The sequence below is a fragment of the Sapajus apella genome, unplaced genomic scaffold, assembly GCF_009761245.1.
Source record: "Sapajus apella isolate SASKATOON/1434 unplaced genomic scaffold, GSC_monkey_1.0 scaffold38, whole genome shotgun sequence".
In the NCBI taxonomy this organism is placed as follows: Eukaryota; Metazoa; Chordata; class Mammalia; order Primates; family Cebidae; genus Sapajus; species Sapajus apella.
Window position 1 is genome coordinate 18197174 of NW_022436978.1, and position 20162 is coordinate 18217335.

Here is a 20162-nt window from a genome sequence, read left to right on the forward strand (position 1 = left end):
CACCTTATTCCCGATCTCACACACGTTAAACGATGACACAGCACCCCGCACACCTTATTCCCGATCTCACACACATTAAATGATGACACAGCACCCCTCACCTAATTCACAATTTCACAGCATATTATATGATGATACACTACCCCCCCACCTTATTCACGGTTTCACACACATTAAATGATAATACAGTACCCCTCACCTTATTCACTGTTTCACTTTTCATGGTTGGTGCAAAAACAGGTGAGTAAGTACAATTAGAGTTTCTGAGAGAGAGATCATACGCACATCACTTTTGTTACAGTGTTATAATTTTTTTTTATTTTATCATTAGTTATTTTTAATATCTTACTATGAGCAATTTATACATTAAACTTCATCACAGGTGTATACATACATGCAGGAAAAAACATAGTATATGTAGAGTTCAGTGGCTTCAGGCGTACACTGGGGGTCTTGGGATGTGTCCCTCAAGGGTAAGGGGGAACTCCTGTGCTCTCTTAAGTAGTGATGGTTTTTTTTTTGTTTTTTTTTTTTGTTTTTTTGAGACGGAGTTTCACTCTTGTTACCCAGGCTGGAGTGCAATGGCGCGATTTCGGCTCACCGCAACCTCCGCCTCCTGGGTTCAGGCAATTCTCCTGCCTCAGCCTCCTGAGTAGCTGGGATTACAGGCACGCACCACCATGCCCAGCTAATTTTTTGTATTTTTAGTAGAGACGGGGTTTCACCATGTTGACCAGGATGGTCTCTATCTCTTGACCTCGTGATCCACCCGCCTCGGCCTCCCAAAGTGCTGGGATTACAGGCTTGAGCCACCGCGCCCGGCCTGTTTTTTTTTTTTCGAGACAGAGTCTTTCTCTGTCACCCAGGCTGGCGTGCAGTGACTTGGTCTCGGCTCACTGCAACCTCTGCCTCCCAGGTTCAAGCGATTCTCCTGTCTCAGCCCCCCGAGTAGCTGGGATTATACGCTGTCACCACACCCAGCTAATTTTTGTATTTTTAGTAGAGACGTGGTTTCACCATGTTGGCCAGGCTGGTCTCAAACCCCTGACCTCAGGTGATCCACCTACCTCAGCCTCCCAAAGTGCTAGGATTACAGGTGTGAGTCACCACGCCCAGCCAAGTAGTGGTAAATTCTGTGAACAAACACAAGCAGTGGGAGTGGAAAGGAATCGAAAGCTATTTTAGGTGGGGAAGCCCTCAGAGGAGAAAGGCCCTCTGAAGAGGTGAAGTTTGAGCAGAGAAATTTGGCTCTTTGAGGATATCTGGGCCTGAGGAAGCTCTTTCCAGATGGCAGGAAGGACAGATACACAGGCCTTAAGGGGTGACTGGCAGCGTTTTCCGGGACCTGCAGGGTGCCAATGTGCCCGGACAGAGAACAGCAGCAGATGAGGTTGAGGAACAGCCAGGCAACCCAGAGCATGCAGGGCCAGTGGGCAAGGCATGATCAGGACTTTGGACTTTATTCTAAGTGTGAAAGGATGCTGTGGGGGCTAGGGGAGAGAGGAAAATGATGCATCAGATCCACATCTATAAAGGCTCACTTTGGTTGCTATATGGAGAATGACTCACAGTGGGGTATATTCAGAGAGCTCCTACGGTGTTCACTTCTAGAGAAGCCAAGCTCCCGCCCACACTGGATATCTCTCAGAGGCCTCAAATGTTTCCCCGGAGAGTTAAATAACCTTTATTTGTTTGTATCCCTCTGTGCCAGGTACTGTACTAGGAGTTTTCATGTAGGTTTTCTCCTTTTCAAAGCTCTGTCCTATGACTGGTTTAAACATTATTTTACCAGTAAAGTAATTTATTCCAAAGAAACTTGCCAAGAAATGAAAATGTGGAGTAATATCTACTTAAAATATTGGCTACATTATATTGATATGTTCAGGGGGATTTGCCAATGATTGTTAAATGTAAGTAAAATAGCATAGTTGACAACTCATTTTCATACATGTTAATTCACTTAGACCTGTCTCCTCATTTAGGATAGAGAATAAATATTGTGAGTGCTAACATAAATTAGCTAATGTTATCACTGGGTATGGACCAGATTTTAGCCAGCAATAGACTAGAAATCTCTCAAGAGGCAGGAGAGTCTGTAATCCTAGCTTTTGGGAGGCTGAGGCTGGCAGATCACCTGAGGTCAGGGGTTCGAGACCAGCCTGGCCAACACAGCGAAACACCATATCTACTAGAAATACAAAAAAATTAGCCAGGCATGGTGGTGCATGCCTGTAATCCCAGCTACTCAGGAGGCTGAGGCAGGAGAATCGCTTGAACCTGATAGGCAGAGGTTGCAGTGAGCCGAGATCACGCCACTGCACGCCAGCCTGGGCAACAGAGTGAGACTCTGTCTCAAAAAAAAAAGAGGCAGAGGAAGGGAAAGTCTGATCAAAAATTAATTTAGAGGCTGAGTGGGTGAGAAAATCAGTTCTAGGTCTTGATTCTAAAGGCAGAGCAGGAGCTGAAGCGGTCACAGTAATGATGATTCTCATGTCAGTGGTGGTATTCAGAACAGCAATCAGCTGTAATTACAGCAGCGACAGCTGTAATGTTAGTGGGGATGCTGGCAGCAGACTCTCCCAGGCTCCAACACATGATATGGTAGTGTACAGAGAATTCAGCACATTGCGTAGGGCATTTGCATGTGCAGATGCTGGCCTCAATGCTGCCTTGTTAATTCATCGTGTGACTATTCCTTACTGTAACTACTAAGCAGACCCCAGTTGGGTCCTCTGGCTGGTAGAAATTTCTACCCCTCAAGAAGCTATAGTATAGTCCAAAGGGTGCTTAGTAATCATGGGATTAGAGAAAATGGAGTTCATTGTGTGATTAATTATTTTTCTTATTTATGTTTTTATTATTATTTATTTTTGAGACGGAGTCTCGCTCTGTCACCCAGGCTGGAGTGCGATGGCAGGATCTTGGCTCACCTCAACTTCCTCCTTCTAGGTTCAAGTGATTCTCCTGACTCAGCCTTCCGAGTATCTGGGATTAAGGGTGCCCACCTCCACGCCCAGCTAATTTTTGTATTTTTAGAAGAGACAGGGTTTCACCATGTTGGCCAGGCTGGTCTTAAACTCCTGACCTCAAGTGATCTGCCCGCTTCAGCTTCCTGAAGTGCTGGGATTACAGGCATGAGCCACTGTACTTGGCTTATTTATTTATTTATTTTAGAGGCAGAGTCTTGCTCTGTGTCCCAGGCTGGAGTGCAGAGGCATAATCATAGCCCACTGCAATCTCAAACTCCTGGGCTCAAATGATCCTCCCACCTCAGCCTCCCAAGTACCTGGGACCACAGGCATGTGCCACCGTGCCTGGCCTCAATGATTAAAATGTGTAACTGCATCTGCCTTGAAGCCTCCACTTCCTTGGACAGGGCATACCTGTCATAAGGCAGGCTGGGTCCTTGGGCAGGTTCCTCTCCCCAGGCGGCACTCAGGTGGGAAGAGATGGGCCTCTCCCTTCTCTGTATCCGCGGATGGATGCAACAATCCCTCCTAATGAGTTATTGACTGCTCTTCTAATCATTCAGCCTGTGCTCCATTTGCTGGCTACATGTTCCTTCACCGATTCATTAAGGGTTCTCTGACTTTCTAAGTCTCAGAAAGCAATCTTCTCTTATCTCTAAAATTCAGGGGACACCTCTGTGTAGCCTGTAAGCACTGACAGTAGTTCCCACCCACTCTGTCCCCAATGATTTAAAAAGAACCCATTCTCAAAAGTTCTCATTTCAGGGTTTTTGTATCCCAGTTTATGTGAGGTGTCTCCCTTATGCCCCAAACAGAGCAGCTGAAAAAGTCTCCAAACCGCTCCAGGTGTTTTTTTTTCATGGGGAGAAGGTGGCAGAACCCCCAGATACCCCTCTGGAAGGAAGGCCACTTAGCTGCACGTGGGGGTAGCTCAGCCACAGCTGAAGCTCGGTGGATACACGTCAGGACCACTCTTATGCATCTCTATGTGACCTTTTCAGAGACAGTTTACCGAGGAATGCAACACGCCGTGGTGATGTTCGAGACAGCGGCCGGGCACTCCTTCAAGTGTGTGAGTGAACAGAGCCTCCAGCTGTCAGCCCACCTGCAGCTGAAAACAACCAACGTCCAGCTTCAAGCCTTTGATTTTGAAGGTGACCGCTTCGGAAATGGTAAGTCAAGGGTTGATCAGGTCACAGACACACCCTTTAGGGACCCCAGGGTAGATGTAAATCTGTAGCTGTCAAAGGAGCAAGCATCTCAGGAGCTTCCTAGAGCAGTGCGATTCCCACAGCTCCCAGGGCCAGGCTCCTCTGCCCACCCGCCACCCACCGGCCACCTCAGAATCAGGCACCTGCACCCACCCACAGTCCCAGCTCTCCCGAAGCAGGTCACACTCTCCTCAACTCACAGACATTCTCATTCATTTAAACACACACACGCTCAATCAAAACAGCAGAAAATACCACCTGCGACTTCCCTGTATGTCCTGTTGGGTGTAAACTCAGATATGTTTGGAGAACACTTGAAAGAACCTAAGGATCAGTAGGGTCTAAAATTGAGATTTCAGATTAGCTTCTTTTCACCTGTAGAGGGAAAAAAGCAAGATGCAGCAATTCAAGACAGGAAGAAATTCCGTCGGGCCCCTCATCCCAATTACAAGTGTCGCCCGCAACAGAGTTCCTCATAGCCAGTTTTAGCTTCCCTCTCACTTCTGCTTTGGGTTCTGACCGCCACAGGCAGAGCCTGCCTGAGGGCTGCGCTGGAGGAAAGCAGGTTCCTGGGCAAGGGCCAGGAGCAGACCAGGGTGACTTTCCAGAAAAGCCCTCTTCTCCCTTCCAGGAAAACAGTGCTACAAGGATTTCTACCTTGACCAGGAGGGTCATGTACTTCAATTTCTAAACATCCCTCTCAGAATAACTAAAAAATGTGCTGAGTACTTCCCAGTTATCAAAAATAGATTTAGCTGGAAGTTTCACCATATTTTAAATGTCTACAATATGAATCTGACTGCGCTGTGGCTTCCATTATAAAATTACAGATGCATGTAGCAGAAAACACCTCCTGACACACTCAGCAGGAAGCATCTGGTGGAGGAAGGACTGGGCGTTGCTTGCCTTGGGTCCCCCAGTTTCTGGAGGCTTTATCTGAGTCCCACAGTCAGATAAAAATTTGCCAGTAGGGGTTCCCCCCATTTGTCATCCACTCTCAAAACTTCTAATGTTGGAAAACTATTTCTTTCTTTTACAATCATCATGAAGGTTTGAAAAACTTCTGTAACGATGTGATCTTAAAATAAGGTACACACGCCAGGTACGGTGGCTCACGCCTGTAATCCTGGCACTTTGGGAGGCCGAGGCGGGCGGATCATTTGAGGTCAGGAGTTTGAGACCAGCCAAGGACCAACATGGAGAAACCCCATCTCTACTAAAAATACAAAATTATCTAGGCATGATGGCGCATGCCTGTAATCCCAGCTACTCGGGAGACTGAGGCACGAGAATCACTTGAAACCGGAGGTGGAGGTTGTAGTGAGCTGAGATTGCATCGCTGCACTCCGGCCTGGGTGACACAGCGAGACTCTGTCTCAAACCCTTACTAGAGTTGGAGAACATGGCTCTGGGAGTTACTCCAGCTTGAGGGTCAAGACATAACTCTGATCATGACCCTCTAGGCCAAACCAGCATTTTCTCAAAGTTGAATCTGCCTCAAAGCAGCATTAGAATCCCACGGGCTCCACCTCAGACCCACTGAGTTACAATTTCTTGGGCACGTGTCTGGGATCTGCAATTTAATAAACTCCCTAGCTAATCACCAGAACTGCAAGTGTCAGACCCACCGCACCGAGCCTCACCCACTGTTGACTGAGGCAGCAGGTGGGACCCCAGCAGCTCCGTCTCTCCCTCAATCTCCTTTCCAAAGCTGAGGCGATGCGGCCAGTCCGTAACACTTGTTACTCTGACTTCAATTGCAGCGGATGAATGCTTCAGAGACAGAAACAGGAGAGAAATCCCTGTGGCCCTGGGCCTGAGTATCACAGGACTGCTTGTCATTTTGCTAACCGCATGTCTGGTGGCCAGAAAGAGGCCCCGTAGAGGATATGGACGCATGTAAAGCCCCACTTCCTTCAAAATGTGCAAGCTTAAGGCCCCGGGAATTCTGGCATCGCACTCAGTCCGAAGTGAACGGACTGGCCTCCCCATTGCCTGCTGCAGCCTCCAACCTCCCTTTCCACCAAAGGGCTATCCCCGGGCCGGGAAACGGCACCCCCGCCTCCTCCTGACGGCTTGGGGAGGCCATGCCGGGCGTGCTTGAATATACCAGGGCTGGCTTCCAGAATTAGGGGCAGTAGGCAAAGACGTGAGCAGGGTGCTTGTGAGAAGGAGAAAGCAAAAACCCGGAGGGAGAACTGTGGGGAGGACATTTGCAAATGGACTGATTTTTCTTATACATTTTCAGGAGTCCTGATTTTCAGCTTCTAAAAACATTACTTTAAAAAACCCATGCATTTCAAAGTTGATTACAAAATGATTTAAACTCCTGGATTTTACCCACATTTTGGTTTACTTAAATTACAGATGATCTTAGTATACTCTTATTATTTTTTTAACCCTACTTTATTGTAATGTATTACTAGTTTAAGAAATTAGGAAACGGCCGGGCGCGGTGGTTCAAGCCTGTAATCCCAGCACTTTGGGAGGCCGAGGCGGGTGGATCACAAAGTCAAGAGATCGAGACCATCCTGGTCAACGCGGTGAAACCCCGTCTCTACTAAAACTACAAAAAATTAGCTGGGCATGGTGGCGCGTGCCTGTAATCCCAGCTACTCAGGAGGCTGAGGCAGGAGAATTGCCTGAACCCAGGAGGCAGAGGTTGCGGTGAGCCGAGATCGCGCCATTGCACTCCAGCCTGGGTAACAAGAGTGAAACTCCGTCTCAAACAAAAAAAAAAAAAAAAAAAAAAAAAAAAAATTAGGAAACAGCCTATTTCACTTTTTTAATTTAAAGCGCATCATGGCAAAAGATGAGCAACTCAGTAAATGTGAGCTCTTCAGTTCCTTCAGCTTCTCGTGTTGTCTGCCTTCCTAGCTACCGTTTTCCTGGTTTGTCAGCTTTTCTTTCATGCTGTTTTATTATTGCAAGTGTCTCCACTTGGATCATTGCAGGAGAGGAAGTAGGTAGGCCTGCCGGGAGGATCACACATTCCCCTTTTCTGCAAACATTCACCAAAAGCAGTACATTCCTGATTTGGGGGCAACTGAGAGCCGAGGGAGAAATTCTACTAAAATATGGCTTAGGATGTTATTCACAGTTTTCTATTATATCGATTGGGGTTTTTTGTTCCGAGAAAACGGAGAGGAATGTTCTCGATTGATTCTACTGACTGGAAGTTTTCTTGTTTTTCCAAATTTTCCAGAGGTGCCATTCATTATTTTTTGACATGACATTTGTGGAATTTGGCAATAACTCTAAAACTACTGCTTACTTAGGACATGTACTGGCTCTCCCAGGGGGCACGTTTGCTCTCTTGGCTTTCTCAGAAGTGGAGCTGTGGGGAGGGCGCACGGCAGCTTCAAGAGAGCACTGAGGGCCCCTGGGTGCCAGGAAATGCCTCTTCCTCCTTCACACGGGAAATGTGGATGGCAATGTGACATGAGGACCTGGGAGTTCCCCACAGTGACTTGGGCTTAACAGCAAGAGCTGGGCTTTGGAGGGCTGCGATCTCCTTCCACCTCCTTCCTCAAACTGGCACCTGCTCCAGCCTCCCCTGTACCCAGTGTTAAGGGCTCTTGAAAGTTCTGTAGTGCAGAGCACGAGGTGTTTATTCACCGGCCACTAGCCTTCTGCTGAACGATTAACGTAAGATTTCTCTTCTAGCATATGGAAATTTCTCCATGGCACACAAAACAAGAAGCAGAATTTAAAGTCAAGTGTAGTGGGATGTGACCAGTCACTTAAATTTAATTTTCCTTCCTACCTTCTACAGTGAGTTCTTCTGGGTGATGGCCCCTGCTGGGACTCCTGCCACCTATTCCCCCGATCCCAATGCCAATTATTCTTAAAATTAATATGAATTAGCACTCTGGTAATCACAGAAAGCAAAGGTTTCACTGGAACGGCCAATCAGTAAACGCTTGGATGTGTAATTTACTCACAGTCCTGCCCACTTTCCAGGTGGAGAGCAGAGGGGAACACAGAGGTGGGTTCCTCACCTGCCTGCCCTTCTAACTACACACATCCGCCCCAAGAAGCCTGCGATGAGAGGGAAAAAACTTCTGTGAACTCCTCCATTACTAAATCTGGAAGAGTAAAAAAATTGTGGGTTGCTTTATCTTCTTCCTTTTCTGACCTAGGATTAAGACTGGGGAGAGTAAAGGTAGGGACTGATGGGGGTGGACCGGGAAGCAGCCCCAAAGCAGAGGGTTGCTCCAGGCTGCGGCCAGCTTGCATGCTACGAAAAAGGGGATAGAAGCCAAGTACCTAGCCCAAAGGGAAACATTAACTGATCTCAGATGCCTTGGAAACAGACCGTAATTCACCCAAATGGCATCGTGGGAAATGGGATTTCTGGACTGACATGCTCAAGCATGAGCAAGATGAAAGCAAACTGCATGGCCGCAGTGCAAAGCTCCTGCAGCAACAGAGCAATAAGAACAGTGTGAAATTCAGAAAAGGAGTTGGGGTGTGTTCATTTGCTAAGACTGTCTGAACAACTTACCACAGTCTGGATGCCGTAGATAACAGAAATTTATATTCTCACGATTCTGGAGGCAGCATTGCCTTTCCTGAAGCTTCTCTCCTTGGCTGTAGATGGCCTATGTCTGCACCTGGTCTTCTCTCTGTATCTGACTGTATCCAAATGTCCTATGTGTGTAAGGATACCGTTCGTATTGGATAGAGGCCCATCCCAATGACCCCATTTTAACTTAACGACTTCTTGAAAGACCTGCATCCTAATACAGCTATGTTCTGTGGTCCTGGAAGTTAGCACTTCAACATGTAAATTTGGGGCCAGGGAGGGGACACAATTTAGTCCATAACAGAAAGTTAGAAGTGAAAATAGTAAAATACAAATAAAACATAATTCAAGGAACAGAAAGAAAGTCCTGACAATTGCTTTATGCTGAGAATCACTTAATGTGAATTTCAGGTAATCAGAGTTTAAAGATAAGATGTTAAAATGAAAGACTAAGACAACAAGATGAATGTCAAAACAATACACTATATAATGTCTAGAAACAGTAAGAGGCAGAATAAATATGGAGGAAATTATGTTATTTTCATAGAGAGAATGACTGAGATCATGACAGGTAATACAGATAAACCTTACGATCAAAGCATTACAGGGAAGCTACTAGATACAGACGTTATTCAGCCCATCCAACATAAGTATAATTGGTGCTTGTGATGTAGAGACCTTAAAAATAGAATGAAGATATATTTGAAGATTTAAGGAAATTTCCTTGAGATAAATAATTGAAGTTGGGATTAAAAGAGTACAGCTTGTCCCAAAAAAGAATTGATACAGGAAGTTTAACACCAGAACATATCTGAAGCAAGCTATAAAACTTCAAACAGTGGCTCACGCCTGTAATCCCAACACGTTGGAAAGCTGAGGCGGGCAGATCATCTGAGGTTGGGCATTCAAGACCAGCCTGACCAACATGGCAAAATGCTGTCTCTACTAAAAATATAAAAATTAGCCAGGTGTGGTAGTGGGCGCCTATAATCCCAACTACTCAGGAGGCTGAGGCAGGAGAATCTCTTGAACCCAGGCGATGGAGGTTGCAGTGAGCCGAGCCAAGATCACGCCATTGCACTCCAGCCTGGGCGACCCAGGCGACCCAGTGAGACTCCACCTCAAAAAAAAAAAAAGAATTCTTTAGGCCTTTATGGAAAATAAAATTACCTATAAATAGGGAAAGTTAAAGTTGACCTCCAATTTCTTCACAATAACATTTAAAGCCAGCAAATAACTTCTACAATGATCTACGTAAAGAAAGTATGACCCAAAAATATGAAGTATAAAGGCGATAGGCAGATATTCTTAACCATGAAATAATTCAAAGGATACAGCACAAATAAGCCCTTCTAAAAAAATATTGTTTGACAATGAAATTCACTGAGAGAGGAGATGAGTCACAATATAAACAAGGAAATAAGCAGACTTCAGGAATAAAAAAGTCACAGCAGGCCCGGCACAGTGGCTCACACCTGTAATCCCAACACTTTTGGAGGCTGAGGCAGGAGGATTGCTTGAGCCCAAGAGTTTAAGACCAGCCTGGGCAACATGGGAAAACCCCATCTCTACAAAAAATACAAAAATTAGCCAGTGGTGGTGATGCATGACTGTAGTCCCAAAGACCTGGAAGGCTGAGGTGGGAGGATGACTTGAGCCTGGGAGGTCCACGCTGCAATGAGCTGTGACCTCCACTGCACTCCAGCCTGGTGGCAGAGTCAGACCCTGTCTCTAAATAAAACAAATTTCACAAAAATACTGATGCTGGTGAATAGTATACCCATTTATATATAAAACATACTAAACAATTATGAGTCTGAGAATACAAACACGCCTTTGCGTATATGAAATGATATTTGTACATGGTTATTCATGACAACATTATTTGTAATAGCAAAAAACTGAGAACAAGCCAAGCGTCCATCAGTGGGGGCCAGATTTTAAAGCTATGATTCAGGTCAGGCCCAGTGGCTCACGCCTGTAATCTCAACACTTTGGGAGGCCGAGGCAGGCAAATCATGAGGTCAGGAGTTCAAGACCAGCCTGACCAACATGGTGAAACCCCGTTTCTACTAAAATAAATACAAAAATTAGGGATTGAAGTTGGGTGTGGTGGCGTGTGCCTGTAATCCCAGCTACTCAGGAGGCTGAGGCAGGAGAATCGTTTGAACCCAGGAGATGGACGTTGCAATGACCCGAGACTGAGCCATTGCACTCCAGGCTGGGCAACAGAGTGAGACTCCATCTCAAAAAAAAGAAAAAAAAAAACTGTGATTCATCCCACAATGGCATCCTGTACAGCTGCAAGAAGAATGAGGATGCTAGTATAAGGAAAGAGTTCCAATATATATTATTATATCAAAAAAGCATAGTGCCCAACAGTATATTCATTATTGTTCTATCTGCACAAAGAAACAGCAGAAATATAAATAAGAAAAGTAGTTATCTCATGGGGACAGAGAGAGCTAAGAAGATGGGGAAAGGGTGGAAGTGAAACTTCTCAACGTACAGCATCTTGTATTATTTTGACTTTTTAAATCATATGAATGTGTTAAATATTCAGAACATATTTTTAAAGACTACAGGGATGATAGTTACCAAATAGAATGGAAGTATCATAAACCTGGACAGTGGGTCAGGGTCAGAGATTGTTTCCTTAAGTTGAAATCGCAACCAAAATATTCATACAGGGGCTTGCGCTGCAGCTGCTGGCAACATATTGTATTGTGGGCTCCTTAATTTAATGAGAAGATTTAAGCTAAAAACATCAAAAAGTTTATAGCTTTTAAAACATTTTTCGCTAACAGGCAATTGAAATGCATGGTACAAAAATAAGTGATAAGGTTATTGTAAAATGAAATGGACAGAATAAATATTTGATTTAATTTTCTGACTATGAGAATTTCACAATAAAATCAGTTTACTTCGTAAAATAAATAAACCTAGACTTTAAAAACAGTAACATAACTTCAAAATTTGTAGGTGTCTGGGCACAGTGGCTCACACCTGAAATCCAAGCACTTTGGGAGGCTGAGGTTGGAAGATCACTTGAGTCCAGGATTTCAAGACCAGCCTGGGCAACATAGTAAGACCCCATCTCTCCAAAAACATTTTTAAAAGTAGCTGAGTGTGGTGGCATTTGCCTGTAGTACTAGCTACTTGAGAGGCTGAGGCGGGAGGGTGGCTGACCTCAGGAGCTTGAGGCTTCAGTGAGCTATGATTGTGCCACTGCACCCCAGCCTGGGCAACAGAGCAAGACCCTGTCTCAAAAAAAAAAAAAAATTGGAGTTGAAGAGAGGGGAGATGGATGGGAATTCGTTAGTGCTAGTCTTTCAAAGACAGTATCAGTAGATAATGTTTAAACTGGAAACAACGTTTAGAAAACACAAGTCCAATTTACTACATAACCTCTTCATGTATTTCATAATTATTTAATGCATACTTCATAATCTCTTTTTAGAACTTTAAAAGGGACCCTTTATGATCCAGTAGTTCCTATGACAAAGAAACATTGGTGTGTGATAATTCCTTCAGTTTCATTTAAGTTTTTTTCTTCTACTAAATGCAAGTAAAATTGAAATTAACAAATGTAGCCGGGCGCGGTGGCTCAAGCCTGTAATCCCAGCACTTTGGGAGGCCGAGGCGGGTGGATCATGAGGTCAAGAGATCGAGACCATCCTGGTCAACATGGTGAAACCCCGTCTCTACTAAAACTACAAAAAATTAGCTGGGCATGGTGGCGCGTGCCTGTAGTCCCAGCTACTCAGGAGGCTGAGGCAGGAGAATTGCCTGAACCCAGGAGGCGGAGGTTGCGGTGAGCCGAGATCGCGCCATTGCACTCCAGCCTGGGTAACAAGAGCGAAACTCCGTCTAAAAAAAAAAAAAAAAAAAAAGAAATTAATAAATGTAATAAAATAGCACTTGTATGATCCTATCTTAATAAAAGTATTTCTATTTATTTTTCTAACCTATCTCTCCTTATAGTTCCAAAGAAAGATGCCTGAAATAATGTTTGTCTATGTTAACAATGACATTTCTGGGTGGTGGATGGTCTTGGGGTAATTGGTTTTACTTTTTTATTTGTGCTTTTCTCCATCATTTTAGTTGTTTATAGTGGGCATAGACTATTTATTTAAAATAGAGTGATTTTTCTGGGGTTTTTTTTCTTTTTCTTTTTCTTTTTTTTTTTTTTTTTGAGATGGAGTCTCAGTCTCGCCTGGGGTGGCGTGCAGTGGCACAATTTCAGCTCACTGCAACCTCCTCCTCCCAGGTTCAAGTGATTCTCCTGCCTCAGCCTCCCAAGTAGCTGGGACTACAGGCACATGCCACCACACCTGGCTAATTTTTTATATTTTTAGTAGAGATGGGGTTTCACTGTGTTAGCCAGGATGGTCTCTATCTCCTGACCTAGTGATCCGCCTACCTCAGCCTCCCAAAGTGCTGGGATTACAGGTGTGAGCCACCGTACCCAGCCAGAGTGATTTTTCTTTAAGCATGCATGTGAGTTTGCACACATGCACACACGCACATATTCACAGAGAAAGCACATGCCCAAAGAGGTTTATAGTGATTGATTCAACTAGAAGAAATGTGGAGATTGGATGGCTACTTTTCTTTGTGTGTTCTTTTGCATTTTAGAAATGTTTAAACACTGCTACATAATTTAATAGTTTGACAACCTATAGAGAGAGTAAAGCTGCCCTCCACGTCCCTCCCAGTCCTCTTCCCAGTTTTGTTGTGTATCTTTTCACACCTGACCTACAGGCACATTGGTCTGGGTTCATGTGATGCTTCTCGGAGCTTAGGGAATCCCTGTTACAGCGCACTGCGACCTACCACATTTTTCTCAATGGCCATATTATTTTCTATTGTCTGAATACGATTTTAGTTTTTATGTACATTTAAATTGTCTCTCGTAAAATGGACGTTGCTATAATAGATCTCTGCATGCTTGTGTGAATATATTTTGGTATGATTTCCTAGAGATGGAATGATTGGGTCAATAGGTGTGTGCTTTACATTGTGTTTTCACTTTTTGTATTTTTTCACTCATTTTAATTCATTAACTTGTCAAAGTTCTTTTTTGTTTAAGAAATATAGGCCAGGTGCTGTGATCCCAGCACTTTGGGAGGTCAAGGATTGCTTGAGCCCAGGAGTTTTGAAACCAACTTGGGCCACACAGAAGACCCCAACTCTAAAAAATAAAAAATTAGCCCGGTATGGTGGCACACACCTGTAGTCTCAGCTACTCAGGAGGATGGGGCAGGAAAATGACTTGAGCTCAAAGTTCCAGGCAGAAAGAAAAGAGAAATATATATAAGTAACAAAGTGTCATGTACTCCAAAAGGTGTCATCACGGAAAGCAACATCTCCCTGTCCCCCTGCCTCCCTGCCCCAAGACACAAAATACTTTTAACTAATTTTAACAATTTCTTCTCATTGCTATCTCCATAACTCCAAAAAATGAAGAAGCTTATCATGATAGTTCCTAATTGATCCATTTTAGACTTCCTGCTATGGCACATAAGGATTTATGGTTATGTAACTATTTTTGATTAAATCAACAAGGTATTCAGGTATACGTTATTATAGTTACGTAAACACTGCCCTCTGTCAAGCCAAATAGTGTACTACAAGTACAGTTTCTTTCTTGTCCAAATTTTCTTTTTCCTGGAATCTCTAATTTCCACTCTGTCTTCTCTGACCTCTTCTGATCCTTTTTTTCTTGGATCTCAGGTACATGGAATTGGGTTGATGGTGATCCTTGGTTCAGGACATAATTTCATTGTGAGTTCAAACAATGACCTCACACGTGTATCTTTTTAGCTATCTATCACTAAGACATAGTTCTTCATTTATTTGCTCTTTTCTCCCAGTCTCTTCATTACAGAGTATTCCATCAACTTCCCCTTTTCCCCAAGACCACCCCATCTTTCCTCAGTTGAGATTTATTAGTCTCTGACTCAATCAGTTACATTTTACATGAATTGAGTAAGTGCTTTCTAGTGCTCTAAAGAAAAAACAGTCTCTTTGGAGGCCAAGGCGGGCAGGTCACCTGAGGTCAGGAGTTCAAGACCAGCCTTACCAACATGGTGAAACCTCGTCTTTAAAAAATTAAAATTTAAATTTAAAATTAAAAAAAAAAAGAAAAAACAGTCTCGATAAGTTTATAAACTCTCACTTTTAAGCTCATAATTTGGTCTGTTTTCTAATATTAGCTAAAAGGGATACAATAAAACCTTAGAATTGGCAAAAATGTTTTTTATAAAGTGGATAAAAATCACACTTTTCAAGAGATCATCTGTAACCTGGTCACACAAATGGTCTTTCTTATGTAGGCATATTCCACTTAGCAGGAAGTATGCCTGGAGTGACTTCTTAGTTCAGGAAATGAGGATGATGATTATTGAATATTAATTACTGAGAAAATAAGGTTATTTGATTTAATCTTCTGACGTCTTACATATTATTTGCTTACTTTATACGTTAGGAAATTGCAAGGTAAATCACCTGCCCAAGATCGCAAAGCCAGTTAATGGTGGAGTTCAAAGCCAAGCTTTGACGCCAAAGCTCATATCCTTTCCCCTCTAGCCCGCTTTCTGGACTGCATCACCAAGCCTTACCCACTGTATGTATTTGTTTTCTCTCTTAGTGGATGAGTGCCCGTCTGACTACACAGTTGTGCTTCCCGTGATTGGGGCCATTGTGGTTGGTCTCTGCCTTGTGGGTATGGGTGTCTATAAAATCCGCCTAAGGTGTCAATCATCTGGATACCAGAGAATCTAACTGTTGGCCAGGGGAGATGAAAACAACGGAATTTAGAGAATTCTTTCATCACTTCCAGGATGGATGTTGGGAACTTCCCGTAGAGTGTGGGTCCTTCCAACACTGTAAACCACCATCTTCCACTAGAACCAAGTGAATCATTTGTGATTTAAGTTCAGGCAGCACATCAATTTCTAAGTACTTTTTGTTTATTTTATGAAAGATATAGCGAGCTGTTTAAGAATATTTTCTAGTTTCCTTTAGAATATTTTAACCACTCAAAAAAAGTAACATTTGAGATGTGTTGAATTAATACAATATACATAAAGTGGAATAAGCCTTCAAATTATAAACCAACGGTCAATTGTAACTGATACTACCTGTGTTTGCATCAAAGATTTTATTTTTCCCTTGATCTTTTCCATTTAAAAAAAAGTGCCTTTGTCTATCGAATGGACTTCCAGTGCTTTTACTATCTGTATTGTACGGTTTTATGCAACGTACATATGCCTGGTGTAGTACCTAAGTGCTTTTCCACTTTAAATGTTGTGGTTTTTTTTCTTTTTCTTTTTCATTGCGACGAGTTTTGCTCTTGTCACCCAGGCTGGAGTGCAATGGTGTGATCTCAGCTCACTGCAACCTCCACCTCCTAGGTTTAAATGATTATCCTGCCTCAGCCTCCCAAGTAGCCAGGACTACGGACACCTACCACTATGCCCGGCTAATTTTTGTATTTTTAGTAAAGACAGGGTTTCACTATGTCGGCCAGGGTGATCTCAAACTCCTGACATGAGGTGATCCACACACCTTGGCCTCCCAAACTGCTGGGATTACAGGCGTGAGCCTCCGCACCTGGCCTTAAATGTTTTGTTTTATCATCAAAAGGAACAACATATCTCAGGTTGTCTAACTTTTTTTTTTATGTAAAACCAACAAAAAGAACAAATCAGCTTATATTTTTGTATCTTGATGACTCCTGCTCCATCATCACTAGACTAAGAATGAGGTGGCTACAGGCCATAGAACTGAATAATAAGCAGGAGGCAGTAATCATTGCCCTTAATTGTTAAACACACAAGTGCCAGACTCCAGGCTAAGCACTCTACCTACATGTCATTTAATTCTCACAACTTGTACATGAATGAGTAAACTAAGACTTACGGGAATGAAATCACTCACTGACGGCACAGCCAGAGCTTGAACTCATGCTGGTCTGACACCGAGGTCTTTGGTCTTCTCACTGCACCACGTTGCCTGCAAGAACAATGACACCAACCTGTGCCTGAAGCCTCACACCAGCACACGCTCACCTTACCGGGGAAATGGGCTTAGCCAGAATCGTGAGACATTAGGGTAGACGAAAGGAGAGCTTTGCAGGTGACAGAGCAGCCTGTCCTGCATAAATCCACCACTCCCTTGAAGGAGACTGAGGGGCTTTGTAAAACATTAGTCATGCTCTCATTTTTATGGGGTTGTTTAGCTGGGCGGTAAAGAGGAAAGCATAGAGTAAACTTCTCGAGGTATTTTTAATTTTTTTTTTTTGATCATAGAGAAATCTCACTAACCAGCTGTTCTTTCTTGAATGTACAGCCCCCTCTTGTGGTAATTTACTGCTTCTGCACTTCATATCCATATTTTCATTAGTAGTTCACTAGATTCTGTAGCGCAGCCTGCCAAGAATTTTATTCTTGCTGTTAAAGAAAGGAACTAAGTCAGGATGTTAACAGAAAAGTCCACATAACCCTAGAATTCTTAGGGAATAATTCAAGTCAGCTTAGAGACCATGCTGACTTTCGTCATGTGTTTTCTTATGACTCAGTAGGTGGGCAAGGTCCTGACTTTAGTCTTAACAAAACATTGAATTATATTAGAAGTTTTTGCAATAAAACATTGAATTGTATTAATAAAACATTGTTAGTCTTAATAAAACATTGTCTTAATAAAACATTGAATTAGTCTTAATAAAACACTGAATTGTGTTAAAAGTTTTCATAATAAAAACTTATTTTGGAGATTTGTGCATGTCATTTATTTTTTATGATTTATTTTTGTGTTGTCTAAACTTTTGTTTACAATCTTCTTTGGTTTTTCCTCAGATCAATAAGTGATAACATCTTTCTATAGCTCGTTTTATTCTGTTCTCCATTGCCACATTATCACTTGGTAAGACTTCCTGAGAAGATACACCACATTAAAGTTACATATGAAATGTCTCATCTCTTAGCTTGGACTGTCTGCATTACTTAAATATTGCCACATTTGTTCATTCTCTCATTTGACCAGCATTCTTCAAGGATTTGCTAAATGCCAGGTACTCTTGTAGGAGCCGAGATGAGTAAGAGGTCCTGTATTCATTATCTATAGTGATCTGAGAGAGAGACTGACCAAGATGAAGCCTGCCATGTCTTTTATAACGTAATCACAGGGGAAACATACTATCACTTCTCTGTTTTTTATGGGTCACACAGACCATCCCTGGTACTCCTGGAAGGGGCTACACAGGGCTTGAATACCAGCTTTCTTAGTCCATTCTGTGCTCTTATAACAGAATGCCACAGATTTGTGGATACCTTATAAAGAATAGAAGTTGATTTGGTCGTGGTTCTGGAGGCTGGGAAGTCAAAGGTGGAAGGGCCGAGTCTGATGTGCGTCTTCTCGCGGCATCATAACATAGGAAAAGGCACCACCTGGTGAGAGGACGCATGAGAGAGGCAAGAGGGGGCCCACACTCGTGATAATAGCATTCACCCATTCGTGAGGCAGAGCCGTCATGACCTCATTGTCTCTTAAATGTCCCTCTTCTCAACACTGCTGCATCGTAGAGTAAGTTTCCATCACACTGTTGCATTGTAGATTAAGTTTCCAACTATGGTGCAGGAACACATTCAAACCATAGCACCAGGAGCGGGAGGAGCCACTGGAGGCCTTTTGGGTGCTGGCTACCCCAGGTGCCTGCTGTCAAGGTGCATGTGGTGCAATTAGGGGTTTACTTTTTGGAGGGAACTTGGGTAAATAAATTCCAGTATACCTACTAAGAGAAGTGGATTCATAGGAACCTATACAAAGGACCACGAGAGCAAGGCCCTTTCCAGCCACTTCCAAACCTGCCCCAGGCACGGCACTTCCTCAGGGACACAGCCTCCCAAGCCCTGGTGATGCGAGTCGTGAGCACAGAGGCTGGTGTTGACCCATCGGTCTGCACGCTCGTGTCACGGCTTCACCTCCCTTAAAGCAAGTAGGCAGGATGGCTCCAGCCCCTACCCATTCTCCCCCACCTTTGTCCTCACACTTTTCTTACTTTGGAAGGCCCTAGATCCCCTCTCGGGATTCCTGTTCGGGGCTCTAAGCTTGAAGGCCAGGAAGGTCGGAGGACACAAATACGTGAGCTACTCCTTCCTGACCTGGGACTTGGTTCTGTAGGATGACTCACTGTGAGGTTTCACTGCCCACTAAGTAAAAGAGGTATCAACGATAAAAAGGGATGGAAGAAGAATCTCTGCCACGAAAGAAGAGCTTCTTTTCTAACAGTCTGGCCCTCCCTCATCAACAAGTTCCTTCACCCACCTTCGTGCCTCCAAGAGATGCCAATTTTGGTCAAGAGCTGGCAGGCATACAGAAGAGATGTTTAGGCCGGGTGCGGTGGCTCATGCCTGTGATCCCAGCACTTTGGTAGGCTGAGGCAGGTGGATCACCTGAGGTCAGGAGTTCGAGACCAGCCTGGCCAATATGGTGAAGCCACGTCTCTACTAAAATTAAAAATTAGCCGGGCGTGGTGGGGGGGTGCCTGTAATCCCAGCTATTTGGGAGTCTGAGGCAGGAGAATCACTTCAACCTGTGAGGTGGAGGTTGCAGTGAGCCGACATCATACCATTGCACTCCAGCCTGGGCAATAGTGAGGCTCTGTCTCAAAAAAAAAAAGAGAGAGATGTTTTGTTTTTAACTTAACTGGTTTTATATTAAGAGCAAGGCTGATTATGAATAAAATTGTGAAATAAATTCTGTTGTTAAAATTCTGAAACCTCTATTGCTTTCCAGATATTCCCTCAGGCTGTCCTGGCAAACTTTCTTCTGAAGTGCCCGTGTATTCTTCTAACTCCTCACAGCTCCACCAGCCCCACCGCCCCACCCCACCCCAACATGCTTCAGCTGATCCCCGCAATGTTATTAACTCACTCAATATCTTTTTTTTGGGGGGGGGGACGGGGTCTTGCTCTGTCACCAGGCTGGAATGCAGTGGTGTGACCACAGCTCACTGTAGCTTCAGCTTCCCAGGCTCTGGTGATCCTCCCACCTCAGCCTTGCAGGTAGCTGGGACGACAGGTGCGTGCCATCACACCCGCCTAATTTTTTTTTTTTCTTTTCTTTTTTTTTTTTGAGACGGAGTTTCGCTCTCGTTACCCAGGCTGGAGCGCAATGGCACGATCTCGGCTCACCACAACCTCCGCCTCCTGGGTTCAGGCAATTCTCCTGCCTCAGCCTCCTGAGTAGCTGGGATTACAGGCATGCGCCACCATGCCCAGCTAATGTTTTGTATTTTTAGTAGAGACGGGGTTTCACCGTGTTGACCAGGATGGTCTCGATCTCTTGACCTCGTGATCCACCCGCCTTGGCCTCCCAAAGTGCTGGGATTACAGGCATGAGCCACCGCGCCCGGCCAGCACCCACCTAATTTTTAAAATTTTTTGTAGA

General features: G+C 44.0%; 1 protein-coding gene across 3 annotated transcripts in view; it reads left to right on the forward strand.

Annotated features, from left to right (window-relative positions):
• Positions 1-15917, forward strand: part of LAMP3 (lysosomal associated membrane protein 3) — a 38307-nt gene extending 22390 nt beyond the window's left edge. The window contains exons 5-6 of one of the 3 annotated variants that reach the window (XM_032298484.1): positions 3971-4141; positions 5944-6516. In XM_032298484.1, coding sequence (XP_032154375.1) covers positions 3971-4141; positions 5944-6083 — 311 coding nt within the window. In that variant the 3' untranslated portion in view covers positions 6084-6516. Of the gene's footprint in view, positions 1-3970; positions 4142-5943; positions 6517-15360 lie in introns of those variants that run through there. The other 2 variants (XM_032298482.1, XM_032298483.1) reach the window with 2 other exon arrangements.
• Positions 15918-20162: the final 4245 nt, after the last annotated feature.